The sequence below is a fragment of the Actinia tenebrosa genome, unplaced genomic scaffold (assembly GCF_029948245.1).
Source record: "Actinia tenebrosa isolate PJP-AT-01 unplaced genomic scaffold, QUT_ActTen_1.0 PGA_scaffold15__27_contigs__length_11533743, whole genome shotgun sequence".
NCBI classification, from domain to species: Eukaryota; Metazoa; Cnidaria; class Anthozoa; order Actiniaria; family Actiniidae; genus Actinia; species Actinia tenebrosa.
The window spans coordinates 8,459,572-8,481,318 of NW_028292575.1; the positions used below are offsets into that span (position 1 = coordinate 8,459,572).

At 37.9% G+C, this 21,747-nt stretch overlaps 1 protein-coding gene across 2 annotated transcripts; it reads left to right on the forward strand.

The window, feature by feature from the left end:
• LOC116306924 (uncharacterized) lies at positions 1-19,718 on the forward strand. Of its 2 annotated transcripts, XM_089030113.1 has the most exons (5): positions 1-131; positions 4,246-13,304; positions 13,817-13,856; positions 15,968-17,118; positions 18,924-19,718. In XM_089030113.1, exons 2-4 carry the CDS (start codon positions 4,315-4,317, stop codon positions 17,087-17,089), a joined length of 10,152 nt encoding a protein of 3,383 aa, XP_088886239.1. In that variant the 5' UTR covers positions 1-131; positions 4,246-4,314; the 3' UTR covers positions 17,090-17,118; positions 18,924-19,718. The 2 variants fall into 2 exon arrangements, with proteins under 2 accessions (XP_088886239.1, XP_088886240.1); XM_089030114.1 differs by lacking the exon at positions 15,968-17,118.
• The last annotated feature ends 2,029 nt before the right edge of the window (positions 19,719-21,747 follow it).

The window sequence follows — 21,747 nt, forward strand, 5'->3', positions numbered from 1 at the left end:
CTTTGATCCTCCCACTTTATCGAAATCTGCGACACAACTTACTGGTTTCTTGGCATCGACGCATTTAATATTTGCAACGAAGACACCAAGAGATAAACATACTAATCCAACAAGAACACAACTTACCAAAGGTAAATTACTTTAAATGATTTTGCAAACTAATAGTAACTGATAGTATAGTATTTAACACATATTAACGAGGTATTTACTTCAAAGCAATTGAAATAAGTGCCTGAATTTCTGATTTTTTGGTATTCTGTATATGCAAAAAAAAATCTTTCAAGTGTCAAATATCAAAAACACAACTGTCTATGTACCCTTTTTGACAGTTCTCCAACCATTCATTTATTCCTAACTGCAACTGAAGTTCAGAAGAACACTGAACTAAACTAGTGAAAACATTTTTTTAGCATTTGGCCATATCAATTATATCAATTATACAACGATAATTATTACAGATACTAAGGGGTAGGTATGCACAAAAGCATGTTAAAATTGAATGCTATTTTTTGGAAGTTAGCTTCGAGGGTCATCAGACCTACCATTTTCTTCAAGTTATGAGTTTTGAATTAATACCAAAACCTTAATACCAAAAATGTCGAAGACGATACTAGAAAAGTTCTCACGGACACGAAGGCAAAAAGTCAAATCTAACAATGGCAAAATAGCAGGGGTCTTTTTGTTTTAGTTATGCTAGGTTGAGCTATTCAGATGTGCAATACAATCGGAATTTACGATTAGAGTTTCGTTTAACTTACAGAACTCTAGTAGTTTGGCATGTAACTGGCATGAATAATACAGGCATTATTTCCATAGATGCATTACTAGATAGGAAATAACTATTTAGAATTTAACAATCAATATAAAATAATAAATATGTATACTATTAAACGTTTTCATGTCTCAATATAATAACTAAACAGAACTTGAGATTTCGGTAAACGTTGATACTCCGCAAATACAAGAATTTTCTCGTACATCTAGCATATGCCTTTGCTTTCCTAATGCTTTCCGAAGACAAAATAACCTACAAAGCTCATTTTATTTTTTACATATCCACATATCCTTTGGATTTCATAAGGATAACAGAACATCACGAGTAAAACAAATCTAAATTAAATAAATCTTTTCGTTTCGACTCAATGAACTTCAGGTTAAATATCTTGCTTAGACATGTCAAAAGCATAAGTCCCCATAAAAGGCTTCATGGACGGACTAAAGCGACGGGAAGCTGCGCAATTATAATAACCAAGCCAAATCAAGCCCATTTAGAGTTTCGGCAAAACCTTCTTTTTTAGACTACGAAAAGAAACCTTACTTCAAAAAATACCAAGCTAGATAATAGTCATTCATTTATAACATAACAATGTTGAAAAGCTTCTTACGATAAGTACTTAAGGACAATCGTGTCCTAAATCAAAGCCAAAACTAATAAAAACGCATTATGTGTGGAATTACGAAACGGAATCTAGATAGTTTTAGGTTTATTTTTGTTCATACCATTTTATACCATCATTTGCATAAAACACCAAAACGTTGAAAGAAAAAAAGTTGGGGGGAAAAAAGAAGAAAAGAAAAAAAAAAAGAAAAAAGAAAATATTTTATTAGCAAATACTTGACCGTAATCTCTAAAGGAAGATCCATCTGTAAATATCTTTTATCCGCAAGCCCATATTTATTGATTAAGGCTTATTCTGGATTGCCTTTACAACCTTCTATTAACTATGTTACAACCAATCAAAGAATTTGAATCTGTCTACTTTTTAGTAATTGCAGAAACGTTTTCTCGATAATTTTTACGATATTACTCCAGCCATTATTGCTGTTGATTAAGGACGTTTATGGCCGTTGATCGCGCGCATCCTTTCTACGCATGAATTTTGTGAACGCGCGCTAATCGTGATGACGTCATTCCAATGTTTTGATAAGCAAAATGTCATAAAGACATTTTTAAGATGTGGGGATCAGCCCTCCGCTGTAGCCAGGTAGTGATGTAGACACCCAACACAGATCTTAAGGGAGGTTGGGTGGATTGCGAGGTTTGTTTTTTATTTTTTATGCCTTGTGGAATTGCAAAGCTTGTTAGTTCCGGTTTCGTGTTTGCCGCAGTAGCGTCACTGTGGTTAATATATGGGCCACTTATGAACGAGAGCTATGAGGCATTCTCACGATCTCTTAATCGAATAACCAGAGGATTATGACTTGCATGTATGATTTAGTTTAGTCAAATCCAATTTCCGGTCTAGCATCAATGCTGCGTTCTGATTGGATGAGCTATTACTAGGCTATGAGTTATATCCTACTAGTAGCGAACGTATTGCCAGCTTTGAAAACCAAAACATTAAATTTCACTTTAATTGAAAACTTGTTTGCAACTATATATAATTTAACGGCTTATTGGATTGGACTAAAAAAATTAGTCCTTTAGCCCTTATGGCTCTATTTGTTATTAGCATAAACCTACTAGCATACTATCACATATCTTGCAATTTGATTGGCTAACGTACTCACTATCTATCCTGTGATAGATAGCGAGTAGCGAAAAAGTAACAAGTACATGGTCAAGTTTCGTCGAAATCTCTGTTTGTTCTCTAAAAAATCTTTAAAAATCGAAAATACGAGACTGTATCAAGGAAAGGAATGAAGGTTTTGGACAGTCAGATAAGTTAAAAACTAAAGAATTATGGCAATTTTAACACGAAAAAGCTGCCGTCAGATTTCATTGAAATTTTTCGACGGACAAACAACTGACTACTGAGATAACGATGGCATTTTAAAAGATATCCTCAAAGAACCGAAAAAATCCAAAAGACAACTTATTCACATGTATTCAAGAAGCATTTTAAACGGACAGACCGATCAAAACGGCGAAACAATAAAGAAAGTGCAAGCATAGTTAATAGAGGGGAACTATGGTGCAAGTTAATTGACAAGAATGGCACGGCTTTGAATAATCTGACAACAAAATATTTGTAAATAAATGCGTTCAGTTTATCATTCATTAATTAGAAAAATGATCCCAAGAAAAGAGAGTTTTGAGCGTAATAATAGAGACAAAAAGTTATAGAAATAGAGCAAGTTTAAGCTTATATGCACGTTAAGACATCGAGTCGAGTTCGCAAAGATGAATGAAAACAGTGCCGCCGGTTGACCGTCGTTTTGTTCAGTAAAGTTTTCAGTGTCATTCTTTGTTTTTAATACTATAATATTAGCTAGTAGGTTTATGCTAAAGCAATTAGACTACTCGTTCTCGTTTTCTTTGAGCAAATAGTCGATTCGGTGCTACGCGCCTCATCGACTATCTATTGACTCACAGAAAACTCGACCTCGTAGTCTAATTGTTGAATAGCCCATTTGGGATCGAAGAATAATTGCTAAATATTCAAATGACTTTGAAACGTTTGTTATTATTGCTCTTGTTCCTGCCATTTTCGCTACATATTTTTGCATTATTGAAGGCGTTAATGCCACAGATTAAAGTTGGCAAAATGCCCTTCCAATAGGCGTGCTACGTGTGTTGAAGTCGTAGATCTTTGCTCATTTGCATCATTTAGGTCTAAACATGTATATTTGCCTCTCTAACGCTTTTGTGTGGAATGAATAACGCTATTCACCACTCTCATAATGGCTGCCAAGTTCATGAAAACGAGTCATTAGTTCACGATAAAAGATATAAAAGCACATGAAATTTAATGAAGTAAAATATAAAAACTGATCTTTTGTTTTGATCTGAATTCGCGCTATCCACCTTTATTTTGAATGAGCAGCCTTGCTAAGCTTTGCAAGATGACTGGGTGGCCTCATTTTCGTACGCTCGTCAGCCATTATGAGAACGGTGAATTATTAACATTAATTAAGATAGATTCTTTCTGGTTTACAGCAGACGGTTGTCAGTGTTTGACCACCATTTGGGGCAAATAATGAGATTTGAGGACTTTTATCAGCTGATTCAGTGAAACCCAGCCATTTCCCGTGTATTAAGACCACTTTTCGGGTACAATTACAGAGCGATAATACACGGCATGTTTACATACACTCTTTCTTAGCTTTTCGTGTCGTACAACAAAACAGTTCATTGCGCTGCTAGTTGTTTACAGCCGGGATAATTTAACTTCTGAAAGTTGTATTAAATGCGGCCGCTTTACTATTAACATTATCTGGCTGTAATACACAACTAGCAGTGTAATAACCTCCATATAATACCTATTGAAACAAAAAAAAAAAATAAATGTCTTTTCTTAACAGCATTTAAGAAAGTGAAAATCAAAGATACAACACCAGAAAGTTATGAAGTAGAAACTTTGATAACGAATCATGGCATTCAGGATTACAAAGCAAGTAGTGACTCCTCAAGACCAACACATCCATACTTGGTCAATGACGGATGGGAAAACCACAAGTAGAACGCGCACCTTCCAAGACCCTAGTGCGACAACATACTATAATACAAACAAGGAATATGGAATCACAAGGAATGACCAAGTGACCCATAGTGGTGCAGCAATTTCAACTGCCGTTGCTGGACGTCATGGCCATGTGGATTCCTCATCTTTTACTTTTTCTGCTGATGGGACTCAGGATCAAAGAACAGAAAGCCTATCAAAGGGAAGTGGGTATAAAGCACAAGCGCCAACTGGGTTCCAATATGTAACAACCGGCCAAACATATCAGACAGGAACTAATGTTAATGACCCTAGTGCGACAACATACTATAATACAAACAAGGGATATGGAATCACAAGGAATGACCAAGTGACCCATAGTGGTGCAGCAATTTCAACTGCCGTTGCTGGACGTCATGGCCATATGGATTCCTCATCTTTTACTTTTTCTGCTGATGGGACTCAGGATCAAAGAACAGAAAGCCTATCAAAGGGAAGTGGGTATAAAGCACGAGCGCCAACTGGGTTCCAATATGTAACAACCGGCCAAACATATCAGACAGGAACTAATGTTAATGACCCTAGTGCGACAACGTACTATAATACAAACAAGGGATATGGAATCACAAGGAATGACCAAGTGACCCATAATGTTGCAGCAATTTCAACTGCCGTTGCTGGACGTCATGGCCATATGGATTCCTCATCTTTTACTTTTTCTGCTGATGGGACTCAGGATCAAAGAACAGAAAGCCTATCAAAGGGAAGTGGGTATAAAGCACAAGCGCCAACTGGGTTCCAATATGTAACAACCGGCCAAACATATCAGACAGGAACTAATGTTAATGCAGCAAAACAAGATCCAAACAACTACCAAGGAAGAATGGCGACAACGTTTTACCAGAACGGTACCACGATAGAGGGAAATGAAATAACAACAAATCAGCAGAATCGATCAAAAGGTTACGTTAAAAGTCTGGGCACTCAAAGGTATCAAGCTACAGAGAGACAGCCTGAACCATTATTCAGAGAAATAAACACACCAAATAGGCTTATTATGCAGACATATGACAGCGGGGAAGCAACAAGGAAAGAGGCCATTAAAACGAACAAACTGGACCCAACTGGATTTCTTCAACAGCAAGAACAACAAAGCATCAACAGAGAAAACATCAAACCCAATAGAGTCGCTATTCCAAAATTCGAGTCCCAGACCGAAATCAAGAAGGAAGTCATCCAAAGCAATAAATTAGACACAACCAGGTTCAATGTCACTGAAGAGGAACCAAAACCGCTCATTAGAGGACCTGTCAAAAGAACAAAACTACAGACGGAGTTCAACATAGCCTATCAAGAACCGGACAATCTACAGTTCGCTGCGGAACAAGCACCGAAACCTCAAAGGATAAAAATTCCAGATTTCCATACACAAGCCGATACAAGGAAAGAGGTAATAGCGAACCAGAGGATAAACATTCCAAAATTTGAGTCCACGGTGGAAATCAAGAAAGAGGTCATCGAAACAGGGAAACTGGACACTACAAGATTTCTTCAACAGGAAGAACAACAAGTAATGAAGAGAGAAATTTCGAAACCAAAAAAGCTAGAAATCCCCATGTTTGAGTCCCAGGCGGAAATCAAGAAAGAGTTCATCGAAACACGGAAACTAGACACTGGGAAATTCCTTCAACAGCAAGAGCGACAAACCATCAACAAAGAAACCGTGAAACCAAATAGAATTAACATCCCAATATTTGGGTCCCAGGCAGACATCAAGAAAGAAATCATTGAAACTAACAAATTGGACCAAACTATGTTCAAAGTCGCTGTAGAAGAACAGAAACCGGTCATTAGAGGACCAATCAAGAGAACAAAACTGCAGACCGAGTTTGTTATGGCCTGTCAACAACCGGAGAATCAAATAACCACCGCCGTTGAACGGAAGCCGAAACCTCAGAAAATAAAACTTCCAGATTTCCAATCACATGCGGAGATAAGAAAAGACGTGATTGAAACAAAAAAACTGGACACATGGAAATTCCTTCAACAGGAAGAACCACGAACCAATAGTAAAGAAACCATAAAACCAAACAAACTTAACATACCCATATTTGAGTCCCAAGCAGAAATCAAAAAAGAGTTCATCGAAACAGGGAAACTGGATACAGGAAAATTTCTTCAACAGGAAAAACAACAAACAATGAAGAGAGAAATCGTGCAACCAAAAAAGCTTGAAATTCCCATGTTCGAATCCCAGGCAAAAATCAAGAAAGAGGTCATCGAAACAGGAAAACTGGACACAAATAAATTCGTTCAACGAGAAGAACAACAACCAATGAAGAGAGAAGTCGTAAAACCTAAAAGGCTTGAAATTCCCATGTTCGAATCCCAAGCAGAAATCAAGAAAGAGGTTATCGAAACAGGAAAACTGGATACAGGAAAATTTCTTCAACAGGAACAACAACAAACAATGAAGAGAGAAATCGTGCAACCAAAAAAGCTCGAAATTCCAATCTTCGAGTCCAAAGGAGAAATCAAGAAAGAGGTTATCGAAACAGGAAAACTGGACACGAACAAATTCCTTCAAAGAGAAGAGCCACAAGCGATAAAGAAAGAAATCGTAAAACCTAAGAAGATCGAAATTCCCATGTTCGAATCCCAGGCGGATATCAAGAAAGAGGTCGTCGAAACAGGGAAACTGGATACAGGAAAATTTCTTCAACAAGAAGAACAACAAACAATGAAGAGAGAAATCGTGCAACCAAAAAAGCTCGAAATTCCAATCTTCCAGTCCCAAGGAGAAATCAAGAAAGAGGTTATCGAAACAGGAAAACTGGACACAAACAAATTCCTTCAAAGAGAAGAGCCACAAACGATAAAGAAAGAAATCGTAAAACCTAAGAAGCTCGAAATTCCCATGTTCGAATCCCAAGCAAAAATCAAGAAAGAGGTTATAGAAACAGGAAAACTGGACACAAACAAATTCCTTCAAAGAGAAGAGCCACAAACAATGAAGAGAGAAATCGTAGAACCTAATAAGCTCGAAATTCCAATGTTCGAATCCCAGGCAGAAATCAAGAAAGAGGTCGTCGAAACAGGGAAACTGGATACAGGAAAATTTCTTCAACAAGAAGAACAACAAACAATAAATAGAGAAATCGTGCAACCAAAAAAGCTCGAAATTCCAATCTTCCAGTCCCAAGGAGAAATCAAGAAAGAGGTTATCGAAACAGGAAAACTGGACACAAACAAATTCCTTCAAAGAGAAGAGCCACAAACGATAAAGAAAGAAATCGTAAAACCTAAGAAGATCGAAATTCCCATGTTCGAATCCCAAGCAGAAATCAAGAAAGAGATTATAGAAACTAGCAAACTGGACACAAACAAATTCGTTCAACGAGAACAACAACAACCAATGAAGAGAGAAGTCGTAAAACCTAAAAAGCTTGAAATTCCAATTTTTGAGTCCCAATCGCAAATCAAGAAAGAGGTCATCGAAACCGGCAAACTGGACACAAACAAATTTCTTCAAAGAGAAGAGCCACAAACAATGAAGAGAGAAATCGTAAAACCTAAGAAGCTCGAAATTCCTATGTTCGAATCCCAGGCGGAAATCAAGAAAGAGGTCATCGAAACACGGAAACTGGATACAGGAAAATTTCTTCAACACGAAGAACAACAGCAAATGCAGAGAGAAGTCGTAAAACTTAAAAAGCTTGAAATTCCCATGTTCGAATCCCAAGCAGAAATCAAGAAAGAGGTTATCGAAACAGGAAAACTGGACACGAACAAATTTCTTCAAAGAGAAGAGCCACAAGCGATAAAGAAAGAAATCGTAAAACCTAAGAAGCTCGAAATTCCTATGTTCGAGTCCCAGGCGGAAATCAAGAAAGAGGTCATCGAAACAGGGAAACTGGATACAGGAAAATTTCTTCAACAGGAACAACAACAAACAATGAAGAGAGAAATCGTACAACCAAAAAAGCTTGAAATTCCCATGTTCGAATCCCAAGCAGAAATCAAGAAAGAGGTTATCGAAACAGGGAAACTGGACACAAACAAATTCCTTCAAAGAGAAGAGCCACAAACAATGAAGAGAGAAATCGTAAAACCTAAGAAGCTTGAAATTCCAATGTTCGAATCCCAGGCAGAAATCAAGAAAGAGGTCGTCGAAACAGGGAAACCGGATAAAGGAAAATTTCTTCAACAGGAACAACAACAAACAATGAAGAGAGAAATCGTAAAACCTAAGAAGCTCGAAATTCCTATGTTCGAATCCCAGGCGGAAATCAAGAAAGAGGTCATCGAAACGGGGAAACTGGATAAAGGAAAATTTCTTCAACAGGAAGAACAACAGCAATTGCAGAAAGAAGTCGTAAAACCTAAAAAGCTTGAAATTCCAATCTTTGAGTCCCAATCGCAAATCAAGAAAGAGGTCATCGAAACCGGCAAACTGGACACAAACAAATTTCTTCAAAGAGAAGAGCCACAAACGATAAAGAAAGAAATCGTAAAACCTAAGAAGCTCGAAATTCCTATGTTCGAATCCCAGGCGGAAATCAAGAAAGAGGTCATCGAAACACGGAAACTGGATACAGGAAAATTTCTTCAACACGAAGAACAACAGCAAATGCAGAGAGAAGTCGTAAAACCTAAAAAGCTTGAAATTCCCATGTTCGAATCCCAAGCAGAAATCAAGAAAGAGGTTATCGAAACAGGAAAACTGGACACGAACAAATTTCTTCAAAGAGAAGAGCCACAAGCGATAAAGAAAGAAATCGTAAAACCTAAGAAGCTCGAAATTCCTATGTTCGAGTCCCAGGCGGAAATCAAGAAAGAGGTCATCGAAACAGGGAAACTGGATACAGGAAAATTTCTTCAACAGGAACAACAACAAACAATGAAGAGAGAAATCGTACAACCAAAAAAGCTTGAAATTCCCATGTTCGAATCCCAAGCAGAAATCAAGAAAGAGGTTATCGAAACAGGGAAACTGGACACAAACAAATTCCTTCAAAGAGAAGAGCCACAAACAATGAAGAGAGAAATCGTAAAACCTAAGAAGCTCGAAATTCCAATGTTCGAATCCCAGGCGGAAATCAAGAAAGAGGTCGTCGAAACAGGGAAACTGGACACGAACAAATTCCTTCAAAGAGAAGAGCCACAAACAATGCAGAGAGAAATCGTAAAACCTAAGAAGCTCGAAATTCCAATGTTCGAATCCCAGGCAGAAATCAAGAAAGAGGTCGTCGAAACAGGAAAACTGGACACAAACAAATTCCTTCAAAGAGAAGAGGCACAAACGATGAAGAGAGAAATCGTAGAACCTAAGAAGCTCGAAATTCCTATGTTCGAGTCCCAGGCGGAAATCAAGAAAGAGGTTATCGAAACAGGGAAACTGGATAAAGGAAAATTTCTTCAACAGGAAGAACAACAGCAATTGCAGAGAGAAGTCGTAAAACCTAAAAAGCTTGAAATTCCAATTTTTGAGTCCCAATCGCAAATCAAGAAAGAGGTCATCGAAACCGGCAAACTGGACACAAACAAATTTCTTCAAAGAGAAGAGCCACAAACAATGAAGAGAGAAATCGTAAAACCTAAGAAGCTCGAAATTCCTATGTTCGAATCCCAGGCGGAAATCAAGAAAGAGGTCATCGAAACACGGAAACTGGATACAGGAAAATTTCTTCAACAGGAAGAACCACAGCAAATGCAGAGAGAAGTCGTAAAACCTAAAAAGCTTGAAATTCCCATGTTCGAATCCCAAGCAGAAATCAAGAAAGAGGTTATCGAAACCGGAAAACTGGACACGAACAAATTTCTTCAAAGAGAAGAGCCACAAACGATAAAGAAAGAAATCGTAAAACCTAAGAAGCTCGAAATTCCTATGTTCGAGTCCCAGGCGGAAATCAAGAAAGAGGTCATCGAAACACGGAAACTGGATACAGGAAAATTTCTTCAACAGGAAGAACAACAGCAAATGCAGAGAGAAGTCGTAAAACCTAAAAAGCTTGAAATTCCCATGTTCGAATCCCAAGCAGAAATCAAGAAAGAGGTTATAGAAACAGGAAAACTGGACACGAACAAATTTCTTCAAAGAGAAGAGCCACAAACAGTGAAGAGAGAAATCGTAAAACCTAAGAAGCTCGAAATTCCCATGTTCGAGTCCCAGGCAGAAATCAAGAAAGAAGTCATCCAAGCAGGGAAACTAGAGACAGGAAAAAGTTTTCAACAGGAAAAACAGCAACCAATCAAGGGAGAAATCGTGCAACCAAAAAAGCTTGCAATTCCCAAGTTCGAATCCCAGGCGGAAATCAAAAAAGAGGTAATCGAAACAGGGAAATTGGATAGAGGAAGATTTCTTCAACAGGGAATGTTACAAAGGGAGGAAAAAGAGCACTTTAAACCAAACAGACTTAGTATCCCAACGTTTGAGTCGGGTGTGGAAATCAAGAAAGAGGGTATTGAAACAAAGAAACTGGACACAAGTAGATTTCTTTATCAAGAAGAAGTGGAAGCCACCAAGAAGGAAAGTGTTAAACCAAATAGAGTTTCCATTCCCAATTTCGATTCTCAGATTGAAATCAAGAAAGAGGGTATTGAAACAAAGAAACTGGACACAAGTAGATTCTTCTATGAAGAAGAACGTCCACAAGCCGTGAACAGAGAGCCCGTCAAACCAAATAGAGTTTCCATTCCCAATTTCGAGTCCCAGACTGAAATCAAGAAAGAGGGTATTGAAACAAAGAAGCTGGACACGAGTAGATTCCTTTATCAAGAAGAACGTCCACAAGCCATGAACAGAGAAGTCGTCAAACCAAATAGAGTTTCCATTCCCAATTTCGAGTCCCAGACTGAAATCAAGAAAGAGGGTATTGAAACAAAGAAACTGGACACGAGTAGATTCCTTTATCAAGAAGAACGTCCACAAGCCATGAACAGAGAAGTCGTCAAACCAAATAGAGTTTCCATTCCCAATTTCGAGTCCCAGACTGAAATCAAGAAAGAGGGTATTGAAACAAAGAAACTGGACACGAGTAGATTTCTTTATCAAGAAGAACGTCCACAAGCCATGAACAGAGAAGTCGTCAAACCAAATAGAGTTTCCATTCCCAATTTCGAGTCCCAGGCTGAAATCAAGAAAGACGGTATTGAAACAAAGAAACTGGACACGAGTAGATTCCTTTATCAAGAAGAACGTCCACAAGCCATGAACAGAGAAGTCGTCAAACCAAATAGAGTTTCCATTCCCAATTTCGAGTCCCAGACTGAAATCAAGAAAGACGGTATTGAAACAAAGAAGCTGGACACGAGTAGATTCCTTTATCAAGAAGAACGTCCACAAGCCATGAACAGAGAAGTCGTCAAACCAAATAGAGTTTCCATTCCCAATTTCGAGTCCCAGACTGAAATCAAGAAAGACGGTATTGAAACAAAGAAACTGGACACGAGTAGATTCCTTTATCAAGAAGAACGTCCACAAGCCATGAACAGAGAAGTCGTCAAACCAAATAGAGTTTCCATTCCCAATTTCGAGTCCCAGACTGAGATCAAGGAAGAGGGTATTGAAACGAAGAAACTGGACACGAGTAGATTCCTTTATCAAGAAGAACGTCCACAAGCCATGAACAGAGAAGTCGTCAAACCGAATAGAGTTTCCATTCCCAATTTCGAGTCCCAGGCTGAAATCAAGAAAGAGGGTATTGAAACTAGGAAACTGGACACAAGTAGATTTCTATATCAAGAAGAACGTCCACAAGCCGTGAACAGAGAAGTCGTCAAACCGAATAGAGTTTCCATTCCCAATTTTGAGTCCCAGGCTGAAATCAAGAAAGGGGGTATTGAAACAAAGAAACTGGACACAAGTAGATTCCTTTATCAAGGAGAACGTCCACAAGCCATGAACAGAGAAGTCGTCAAACCGAATAGAGTTTCCATTCCCAATTTCGAGTCCCAGGCTGAAATCAAGAAAGGGGGTATTGAAACTAGGAAACTCGACACAAGTAGATTCCTTTATCAAGAAGAACGTCCACAAGCAGTGAACAGGGAACTCGTCAAACCAAATAGAGTTTCCATTCCGAATTTCGATTCTCAGGTAGAAATCAAGAAAGGGGATTTTGAAACAAAGAAACTGGACTCAAGTAGATTCCTTTATCAGGACGAAACACAAGGCATGAACAGAGAAGTCGTGAAACCAAATAGAGTTTCCATTCCCAATTTCGAGTCCCAGGCTGAAATCAAGAAAGGGGATTTTGAAACAAAGAAACTGGACTCAAGTAGATTCCTTTATCAGGACGAAACACAAGCCATGAACAGAGAAGTCGTGAAACCAAATAGAGTTTCCATTCCCAATTTTGAGTCCCAGGCTGAAATCAAGAAAGGGGATTTTGAAACAAAGAAACTGGACTCAAATAGATTCCTTTATCAGGACGAAACACAAGCCATGAACAGAGAAGTCGTGAAACCAAATAGAGTTTCCATTCCCAATTTTGAGTCCCAGGCTGAAATCAAGAAAGGGGATTTTGAAACAAAGAAACTGGACTCAAGTAGATTCCTTTATCAGGACGAAACACAAGCCATGAACAGAGAAGTCGTGAAACCAAATAGGGTTTCCATTCCAAATTTTGAGCGGCAGGCGGAAATCAAGAAAGGGGATTTTGAAACAAAGAAACTGGACACAAGTAGATTCCTTTATCGAGAAGAACGTCCACAAGCCGTGAACAGAGAAGTCGTCAAACCGAACAGAGTTTCCATTCCGAATTTTGCGTCCCAGGATGGAATCAAGAAAGGGGGTATTGAAACAAAGAAACTGGACACAAGTAGATTCCTTTATCAGGAAGAACGTCCACAAGCCATGAACAAAGATTCACAAGTACGTAGTTCGCTGGTTGGTAATGAGAGAAGAGACGCTGAAGAGAGAAGGTAAGTGTCCCTGATGATATATCTTCGTAATAAGTACCTGTTAGCATTTAGTTCAGCTACACGTTTCGGTTCATTTATGCTAATTTAGTTTTTAATTAGTTCTTTGGAGGAAGAAAATCAAGAGAGTAATACCAAGAGAATATGAACTAAGAGAAGGAATCCTACCTATATAGCCTTGTAACTGTCATGTGCACATTTTGATGCTATTTTTAGCTTGGAGATATTTTGAGCTAAGAACCTGATTGTTTGATTTCTCGAGGGTAGACGGCTTCCAGACTTTCAGTAAACGAAGCCTGTGTTTTTGTTGTGGACGTAGAGAAATATGGCGCTTTTTGTGTCCTAAAACGAGGCACTAAAGGGAAGCATGATTATCGCGCGAGCATGGTAACGAGTTAAAAATACCATCAATGATTCTAAAAATAGTATCAAAGTGTGCACATGATGGGGCACGGGGATTCCTTCTCTTAGTTCATTTTCTCTTGGTAATACTTCTGTCTTTTTCATTTTAATAGATCTGCTGGACTAATGTTCCATCAACCAAGATCAACACAGGTTTGTATTTCTATCTTAAGATATACATTTAGCAAACCAAAGTACACAGACCACGGAACTGAAAAAGAACCACGAAAGGTCTCGCACCTGGTCTACCCTTTGCCTGTCATTAGCACCTGTTACTTCCCACTAACGGCTCCTCAATCGAGATAAACATTTCTTTCCAGTCTTGTTATCGATTTGTAGGATTAATAGTCAAATCCGGGTGGATCTGGAACCGAAAATAATGACAGCTGCGAGAGAAACTACCCCTTCCCTGCAAGATTAAGTAATATATACAGTCTGAGTGGCTGTGTTGTATCAGATATACAACCACGAGGCGTAGCCGAGTGATTGTATATGTGATACAACACGGACACGAATACTGCATATGACTTATCAAACGTCTAGGTTAGTTCCTTTGTGTTTCACTAAAATTTTCAAAATTAAAGTCAGTGAATTTGGCCAAGAAAATCCAACTTAAAGTTTATGCAAATGAACACAGTTTTGCATCAGATTTACAACACTCTTCACGGTCGTCATTTCTGTTGTGTTTTCCTCATGAATTATTCATGGTTTGATAAATACATATAGCTGAATTTCTTATTTAACTAAGCAAGAATATGGGGTTACTGTATAACACTTTGCGATTAAAGCTAACGAACTGAAATGGTAAGCACACCCGCGTATTGGAAACAAAGCTTAAAACGGGAAAACCGAATGAGTGGCTGTTTTTAATGTATGCTGCTGTATTCTTGTACTCTTGTATAGGAGGCAATACAAGTAATCTTTGATTATTTCTTCATTTCAGTTTCATTTCAGTGCCCCCAATTAGTTAAACAAATACATTGATAATTAAATAAAGTTATACTCAATTAATCTTAGAGTGAAGGCATTTAACCCGTGAAATAAAAAAAATGTTAGTTCGTGTAATAGTCAAATAGACACAAAAGAAGCCTACCGATGAATATTAGTTTAATGTCTAGTTCACGGGTTTAGAGTGAAGGCATTTAACCCGTGAAATAAAAAATACTACTCAACGCGTAATAGTCAAATAGACACAAAAGAAAAAAATGGGGTTCTAGTCTACTAAAGTGCAGGTTAGATCTGAAAAGCCTATAATGAGTTTTTAGTGTAGTTCTCTTTGTCTTAGGTTTGTTTATAAGTGTTCCATAGCTTTTGTTTCACCCGTTTCAGTCTAATTATTTTCGTCATTGTTTCGTCATTTAGTCTTGTCCCTTAGGAGCTTTTGTACGCCTTATATACGCCCTCTATGTAAATACTTAGATAGTTGGTGCTCGCAGTTTCGTCCCTTCATACACAAATGTAAGTTATTCGTTTCCATATATTTCTTATCGTTTTGCAGTTTAATGTTTCGTAGTTTTTCCTATTTGTCATACTTACTAAGTTATTTATCTATTTAATGTATTTATCTAGTCTTTACCGTACGCTTTGCGTATGTGTATGGAATAAAATCAAGTATGGGACTCGCAGTGCCAACAGTGCATTAGTCTAATATCTATTTCACGGGCTTAATGACTTCACTCTGTAATTCAAATTTCCAAAATATTTCTAAAGAAAGGTTGCCACCGTCCAGTCTATAGTCTTACGTATATAGACGTGGCACTTGTAACGACTGTAAACATATAAGTTAAATTTTGATATATACAAAAACTCTACATAAAAAATAACTATACATCAAAACAAATTCTACAGTGCTACACTGTTCCTCCTTGGCTGTAAAATTTACAATATATTTCTTTTCAATGATCTTTACTCTTATCAAACACAGGTTTTCAATTGGGTTCTTTGGAAGATTCGAAGAGCCGTTTTATGGAACCACTAAGAAATCTATTTTATATTTTGTTTTCATTCCTACTCTCTCTGAAAGCTGATGATGATAAAAAATCTTCTAGGTTCACCTTGTGGTGGAATCTCCAATATCCTTCCAGTGGTGAGGCTAGGATTAAGGTTGAATAAGGGCGTGGTCTTGGTTATTGTGACGTTTTGGCATAGGTTGTTTGTGGATTCATCTAACAGCCATATTTTATATGTGGTAAACACGACCTTCCTCACATGCAAGTCATGTAATTTGATTGGCTATTTTTGAGGTCAAGTATTTTTACTTTCAGCATCAGTCTTACAGAGGAGATAGAGTTGCAACTGCAAACGTCTATAATTGTGTCAAAGGCGATCCTGAGGCAACAGATATTTCTGTACATGGAGGATCTTATAATAATGACAACAGACAAGATAATCATCATTCAACAAATCAAGACAATCAAACAAACCCTGCCACACAGAAGCTAAATCCTGCTTACATAATAGAATCCAAGGTAACACAATCCAAAGCAGAGCCAGTCAATTTTTCCACACCTACACATGAACCAACCAGCAGCATTTACCAAGGAAAGAAAGTTATTAGAGTTGGGAAGCAATCCCTTGTTCAGATGGACAAAGAAGGGAATGCTTTTGTTGACCCAAACAATTATCGTGCAGGAGAAAGTACAAGAGATGGTCAATTCTTATCAAGGCAACAAAGGGACAACCAAAGATCTGGTCAATGGACAAGTGAACAAATACCCAGCCAAGTTGATGGAGCAAAAGAGCAAAAGGGAAATCAAAGTGGGTATGGATGGAATGTTCTAAACTCTGGACAGCAAAGGTATAGCACAAATACAGGTTCAGAGAATCAAGGTGTGGTTCAAGATTTTAGTGAGCACAAAGTCAATTCTTATCAGGAAACAAATAAAAGGGAAGGTCAAACCTTCGCTGGGGATTCTTCTGGCTCTAATAAAACTGGAAAACTACAAATGGGTCAAATAGAAGTCCAACAAAATAAAGTTCCTGGAGGTCCTATGTATGGCTCATATTCACAACAGCAACCAGGAGGCCAACAAGTTGAGGATCAGAATAATGACATGCAAGCACAACAACAGAGTGCCAAAGGAAGATTCACGAGTCAACAATATCAGACTGGTGGTGCCCCAGCAGGAGGGGCTAACTTCCCAGCTCTTGTACAAAAGAATGGCAAATGGCTAGTAAAGAAAGTAAGTGTTGATGATAGCAAGTTGACTTATGGTAGTACCCAGACCACTCAAGAAGTTCAGCCACTTGATACGAAGGTCACTATGGGTGCCAAAGATCAAAACGCTCCACAGAGAAGAGAACTGATGAAAGAATTCAAGCAAAAAAGAAGTTTTAAACATGTTAAAAATCCATTTGGTGTGAGAAAGACTACCTACGCCCATTAATGAACCCATAATAATAACAAGCTAAGGAGGTGAGGTTTCACAAAAACAACTCTTTTTTAAACAAATGTTTTCTGTCTAATTGCCTTCTTAAAATAAACTAACAACATAGATCTATATATAGAAGAGATAACTAGCTAAAAACTAGTGTGAGCTGCATTGGTGTTTCTAATGAAACAGTAACGATAAAAGAATTAATTATACACCATGAAAAGATGAAAAAACTTAATGACATTTCGGATGCTAGTCCTTCTTTTACTCCAATGAAGGACTTGCGTCGGAAACGTCAGTAAGTTTTTTCATCTTTTCAAGGTGTATAATTTACCCTTTTATCATTACTAGATCTATATATAATATGTTTAGGATAACCACATACCTGACCCAGGAGTATGTGGTTAGATAGACAAGAAATGCTCAAGAAATGCTGACTCCCTCCCTAAAAATTCCAATTCTCTCTGCATAGGAAGTATTCAATTTGGAAGAATGTTTGTAAATGGTCAAGGCATTAACAAGGTCATGTTCATGGAAATGATCACAACATTTCTGGCTAAGAGTAGTAAAAGAACTGACAAAAGGCTGAGTGTTCTACAATGAACATATGCATAATTACAAGGTTACATTGTAGAACAAGGAAGTCATTTCCTTTCCTTTCATTCACAAGCCCCAGACAATGAATGTATGAAGTACACAAAGTTGGAATATAAATCATACCACATCTAAAAAGCTATTTAAAGAAATATGCCTCTTGGCTTTTCATTACTGAAGTCATAATAGCCAACATTTGAACTGGCAGCTTCTGATTAGTAAATGGAGAAAACTTTCTGTGCTACTACCTTGGAAAGTTATAGCGAAAACAAAATAATTGCTTAATTCATTAAGCTTTTGACATATTCAAATGAGGGGCACTTATTACCTCTGATAACTAAGGCTGACTCATAGCACTTCATAGTTGAAAATTGGATGATGTCATAAAATACTGGTAACACTAGATCACAGTCATGCACTATAAACAGAATATCTTACTAATTAATATTCTTCCATCCACTATTCAATAATCTTTTGGCCACTAACAGAGATGGAAAGTTGGTTTGCTTCAAATCCTTACTCCTAATTCTTTCTAATATCTAATATCTATAAGCTTGTTATAGGCTTAAAAGCTCCAGCAAGCTGATAACTTCTAAATGAATTCATTAGTGTGCCTTCCTTATTGGTTAGCTTATACAGTATATAATGGGATAATTCGAATTAGTTGCTTGAGTTCTTGATTTGTACGCTATCTAATGTACTTGGATACGAATACACCTTTCCTGAATTTGCTTCAATTAGATTAAGCTTATTTGTCTATGAGACTAGTATTTTCACGTCTTGATAAGCTTACTATGTTAGCAAACCTATGAGTTAAGTCGAACCATTCCGTTTAGCGGTCGATGAAGCGAATTCATTTAAGTAGCAGAAAGTATATTTCATGTCTAACTTAAAACTCTCTGGTATTACCTGATTAGCTTACAAATTCGTTCGGGCGACGCATCCAGACCATCCAAGCACAGCTGTCACCACAAGCTTTCCCGCCATGTTGTCTTGAGTATGTAGGGCTGCTGACCAAATCATTGAGGGCGCGGTAAGAGATCCTGTCAGGCCACCCACCGTCTTTCGCAAAAAGGAAATTGTAAAAGGATAAAGTTGGGAAGGGAACTTAGATTAGAATTTAGTGGATATTCATAGCAAGATAAAGTAACCCCATGATCTCTGCGCGATCCCTAGAAATACACGCGCTACTTCTATATCCAGTGGAGTCAGTCACCAACGACTAACAATGGTACTTTTTTTCACACCACAGAAGTACTTTTAGAAGAAGCTGCAGCCTAAAGACTCCAATGGTCAAGCTGCCTTTACCTAACCAAAGATATCATAGTGAACATAAGCAGGCAAGACATTAGCTGATTTGAAGTATGTGTCAGTTTAGCATAGCATTTCTGGACCCCCCTTCTTGCAAAAATTCATCGCTGAAACTAAACAATTTGAGAACTCTCTCCTTTCCTCCTCAGTGTTTATATAGATGATTTTTAGTTTTGGATTGGGGACGGGAAAGGGAGTAAAAACATATTTAAATTAGAATCTAATCGTTATTATTTTTTATGAACTGAGTACCACTAACCAGGAAGAATTACTGGCTTTCACTCCACTTCATTTCCTGTCTCGTGCGCAATGTTCATCAGCTGAATCGCCAGTATTCAGTAGGATTCTTTCTGGTTGACAGCACAAGGTGGTCAGTGTTTGACCACCATCTGGAGCAGATAATGAGATTCAAAAACTTTTATCAGCTGAGTGAAAGCCAGCAATAAGTCGCTTGGCTTGAAATCTTCGAAATAATACTATATTAAAACCAAAAATTACCAAAATAGCTATAATTTTTCACATACAAAAATTCTCAAACGTATCATTGCACTAAGTAAGGTATTTTCTAATTACATGTATCCAATTCACTATTAACAGAGGCAAACCACACATTTTATACTAATTTGCACATATATAGCTCATTATTTCTTCAAGGGTTATAATACATGTAATGTTACGAGTTTTGTAAACATTTGTGAATATAGTTGGCCGCATCATTAAATTGCGTTTTGATAGATCTAAGTTTTTTAATTTGCTTTCGGGAAGACTCCCAAAGACAACGGAACATCGCTTAGTTTTACATGGTATGGGACGAGGCTAACCTGGGGGTCTGAGGGAATACAAATTTTTTCCCCCAGCCCCCGGGTCCATAACACCAGAGGATGTCAACGGTTAAGGGATGTCAGGCAATGTATTTTATTGAAGAAGAACTTCAATTGACCCGCCGAGCCAGTACTTATGCCCTGTCACAAAAGCCGATGGTTCAGCGGTAGTCAATGTGGAATCAGCGCTGCAGACTCGCGGCGCCTCAGTCTCATTCGCTGTGTTTTCTGGATCTGGTTCTCAAACCTAGTTCCCAACTGTTGGTAGAATTACAAAATTAAACGAGACTTACCTTGGGAAGTTGAAGTTTGATGGTAGTTCTATCAAATCATTTGTAGTACATCGGGTTAACATGAGATGCGCACGCACCGCCGTGACTCAGTCTTTAAAGCATTTTGGGCGTACATATACCAAAAAACATAATGAGAGGGAAATATACAAAGGGTTGAGCATGTTAACCCGATGTACTACAAATTATTTGATAGAACTACCATCAAACTTAACTTAAACTTCCCAAGGTAAGTCTCCTTTAATGTTGTAATTCTATCAAATCATTACGTACACACAGGTTACCATGAGATTTTCAAAGCTGCGTGACTCAAGAAACCCTTATCTTTTGATAATAATGCTCAAACTATATTTACTCCAAGCTCTTTATTTGTCAGTCGTATTTACAATACCATTGCTCATCTGATCTGTGATGGCCAATGGCTTATCACAAAATTTCCTCACTACGTACTTCCTGTGGCCATCCAGCAAGTTTCATCACCACATCTAGATCTATTGGAAGCAGTTGAGCTGCTTTCGTAGTCGACACACTCCTTGTGCTGTGAGCTTGGTAAATGTTAAACATCAATATGGGCCATGACGATAATAATTCTGAGATATATCTGGAAAACAAAGCAAAAGATTGTTTCTTACCTTTTTCCCTGATACTTATCTTCTGTCGATAGCAGCTTTTAACACATCCGCCCTAATCACGGCTAACACATGCACTGAGTCACGGCGGTGCGTACGCATCTCATGGTAACCAGTATGTCGATGGTTAATCAGTTGACATGATAAGCCGCTGATCCAAATATGCGCGGCGTCCGAAAACGACAAAAGTTTTTACGTTCTCTCTTAATTTATTATATTTTTGACCAGATATCAGATTAAAAATATCATTGAATCCCCGGTCCATTTTTGAAGTTTTTGTTACCATTCCTGAGAAACCCGAATGAGAATCCCATTTTAAAAGGCGGAATAAATTTTACGTGATACCTTCACTACTGGGATGCTCGCTCCAGGGATGTTGTGCGCAGACGGATTATTTACAGTGGAACCCCGCTTAATAAGGACACCTCGCTATTAAGGACAGGTTTCAAAGTCCCAACGAAAGCTCCATACATTTTCTGTTAAATTAACCCGCTTTATAAGGACACCCGTTAATAAGTACAAAGGACACATTTCTAGGAACTGAATGACAGTTTCCATACAAAATCAACCCCGCATTAAGGACACTTGAAATTTGAAGACGTCTTTACTGTATTTGTTTATTGATATAATGAGCTGAATACGGATTATATTGTCAGTTTTTGCGTATCGGAGGACCACACACTGATCATTGCAGTAGAGTTTCCTATTACAGCATAATGAAATAAAGCTCACAATACCATTGCATTGTTATTTTCCAGAACTCAACTCAAAATGAAATTGTACAATACAGTGCAGTAAATGCAAATGTAGTTCTTGTACAGTAATGCACTTTTTGTTCTAGTTTAGGCTGTTATATTGAACACTGTAGTTCAAGCTTTACAGTGCAGTAAAAATAAATGGTTAAAAATGTGTTTTCAGCTGTTTTTTTTTTTGGACCTCGGTTAATAGGGACACCCCGTTAATAAGGACAGTTTTGTCCGTCCCAACGGTGTCCTTATTAACGGGGTTCCACTGTACTTTTAAGC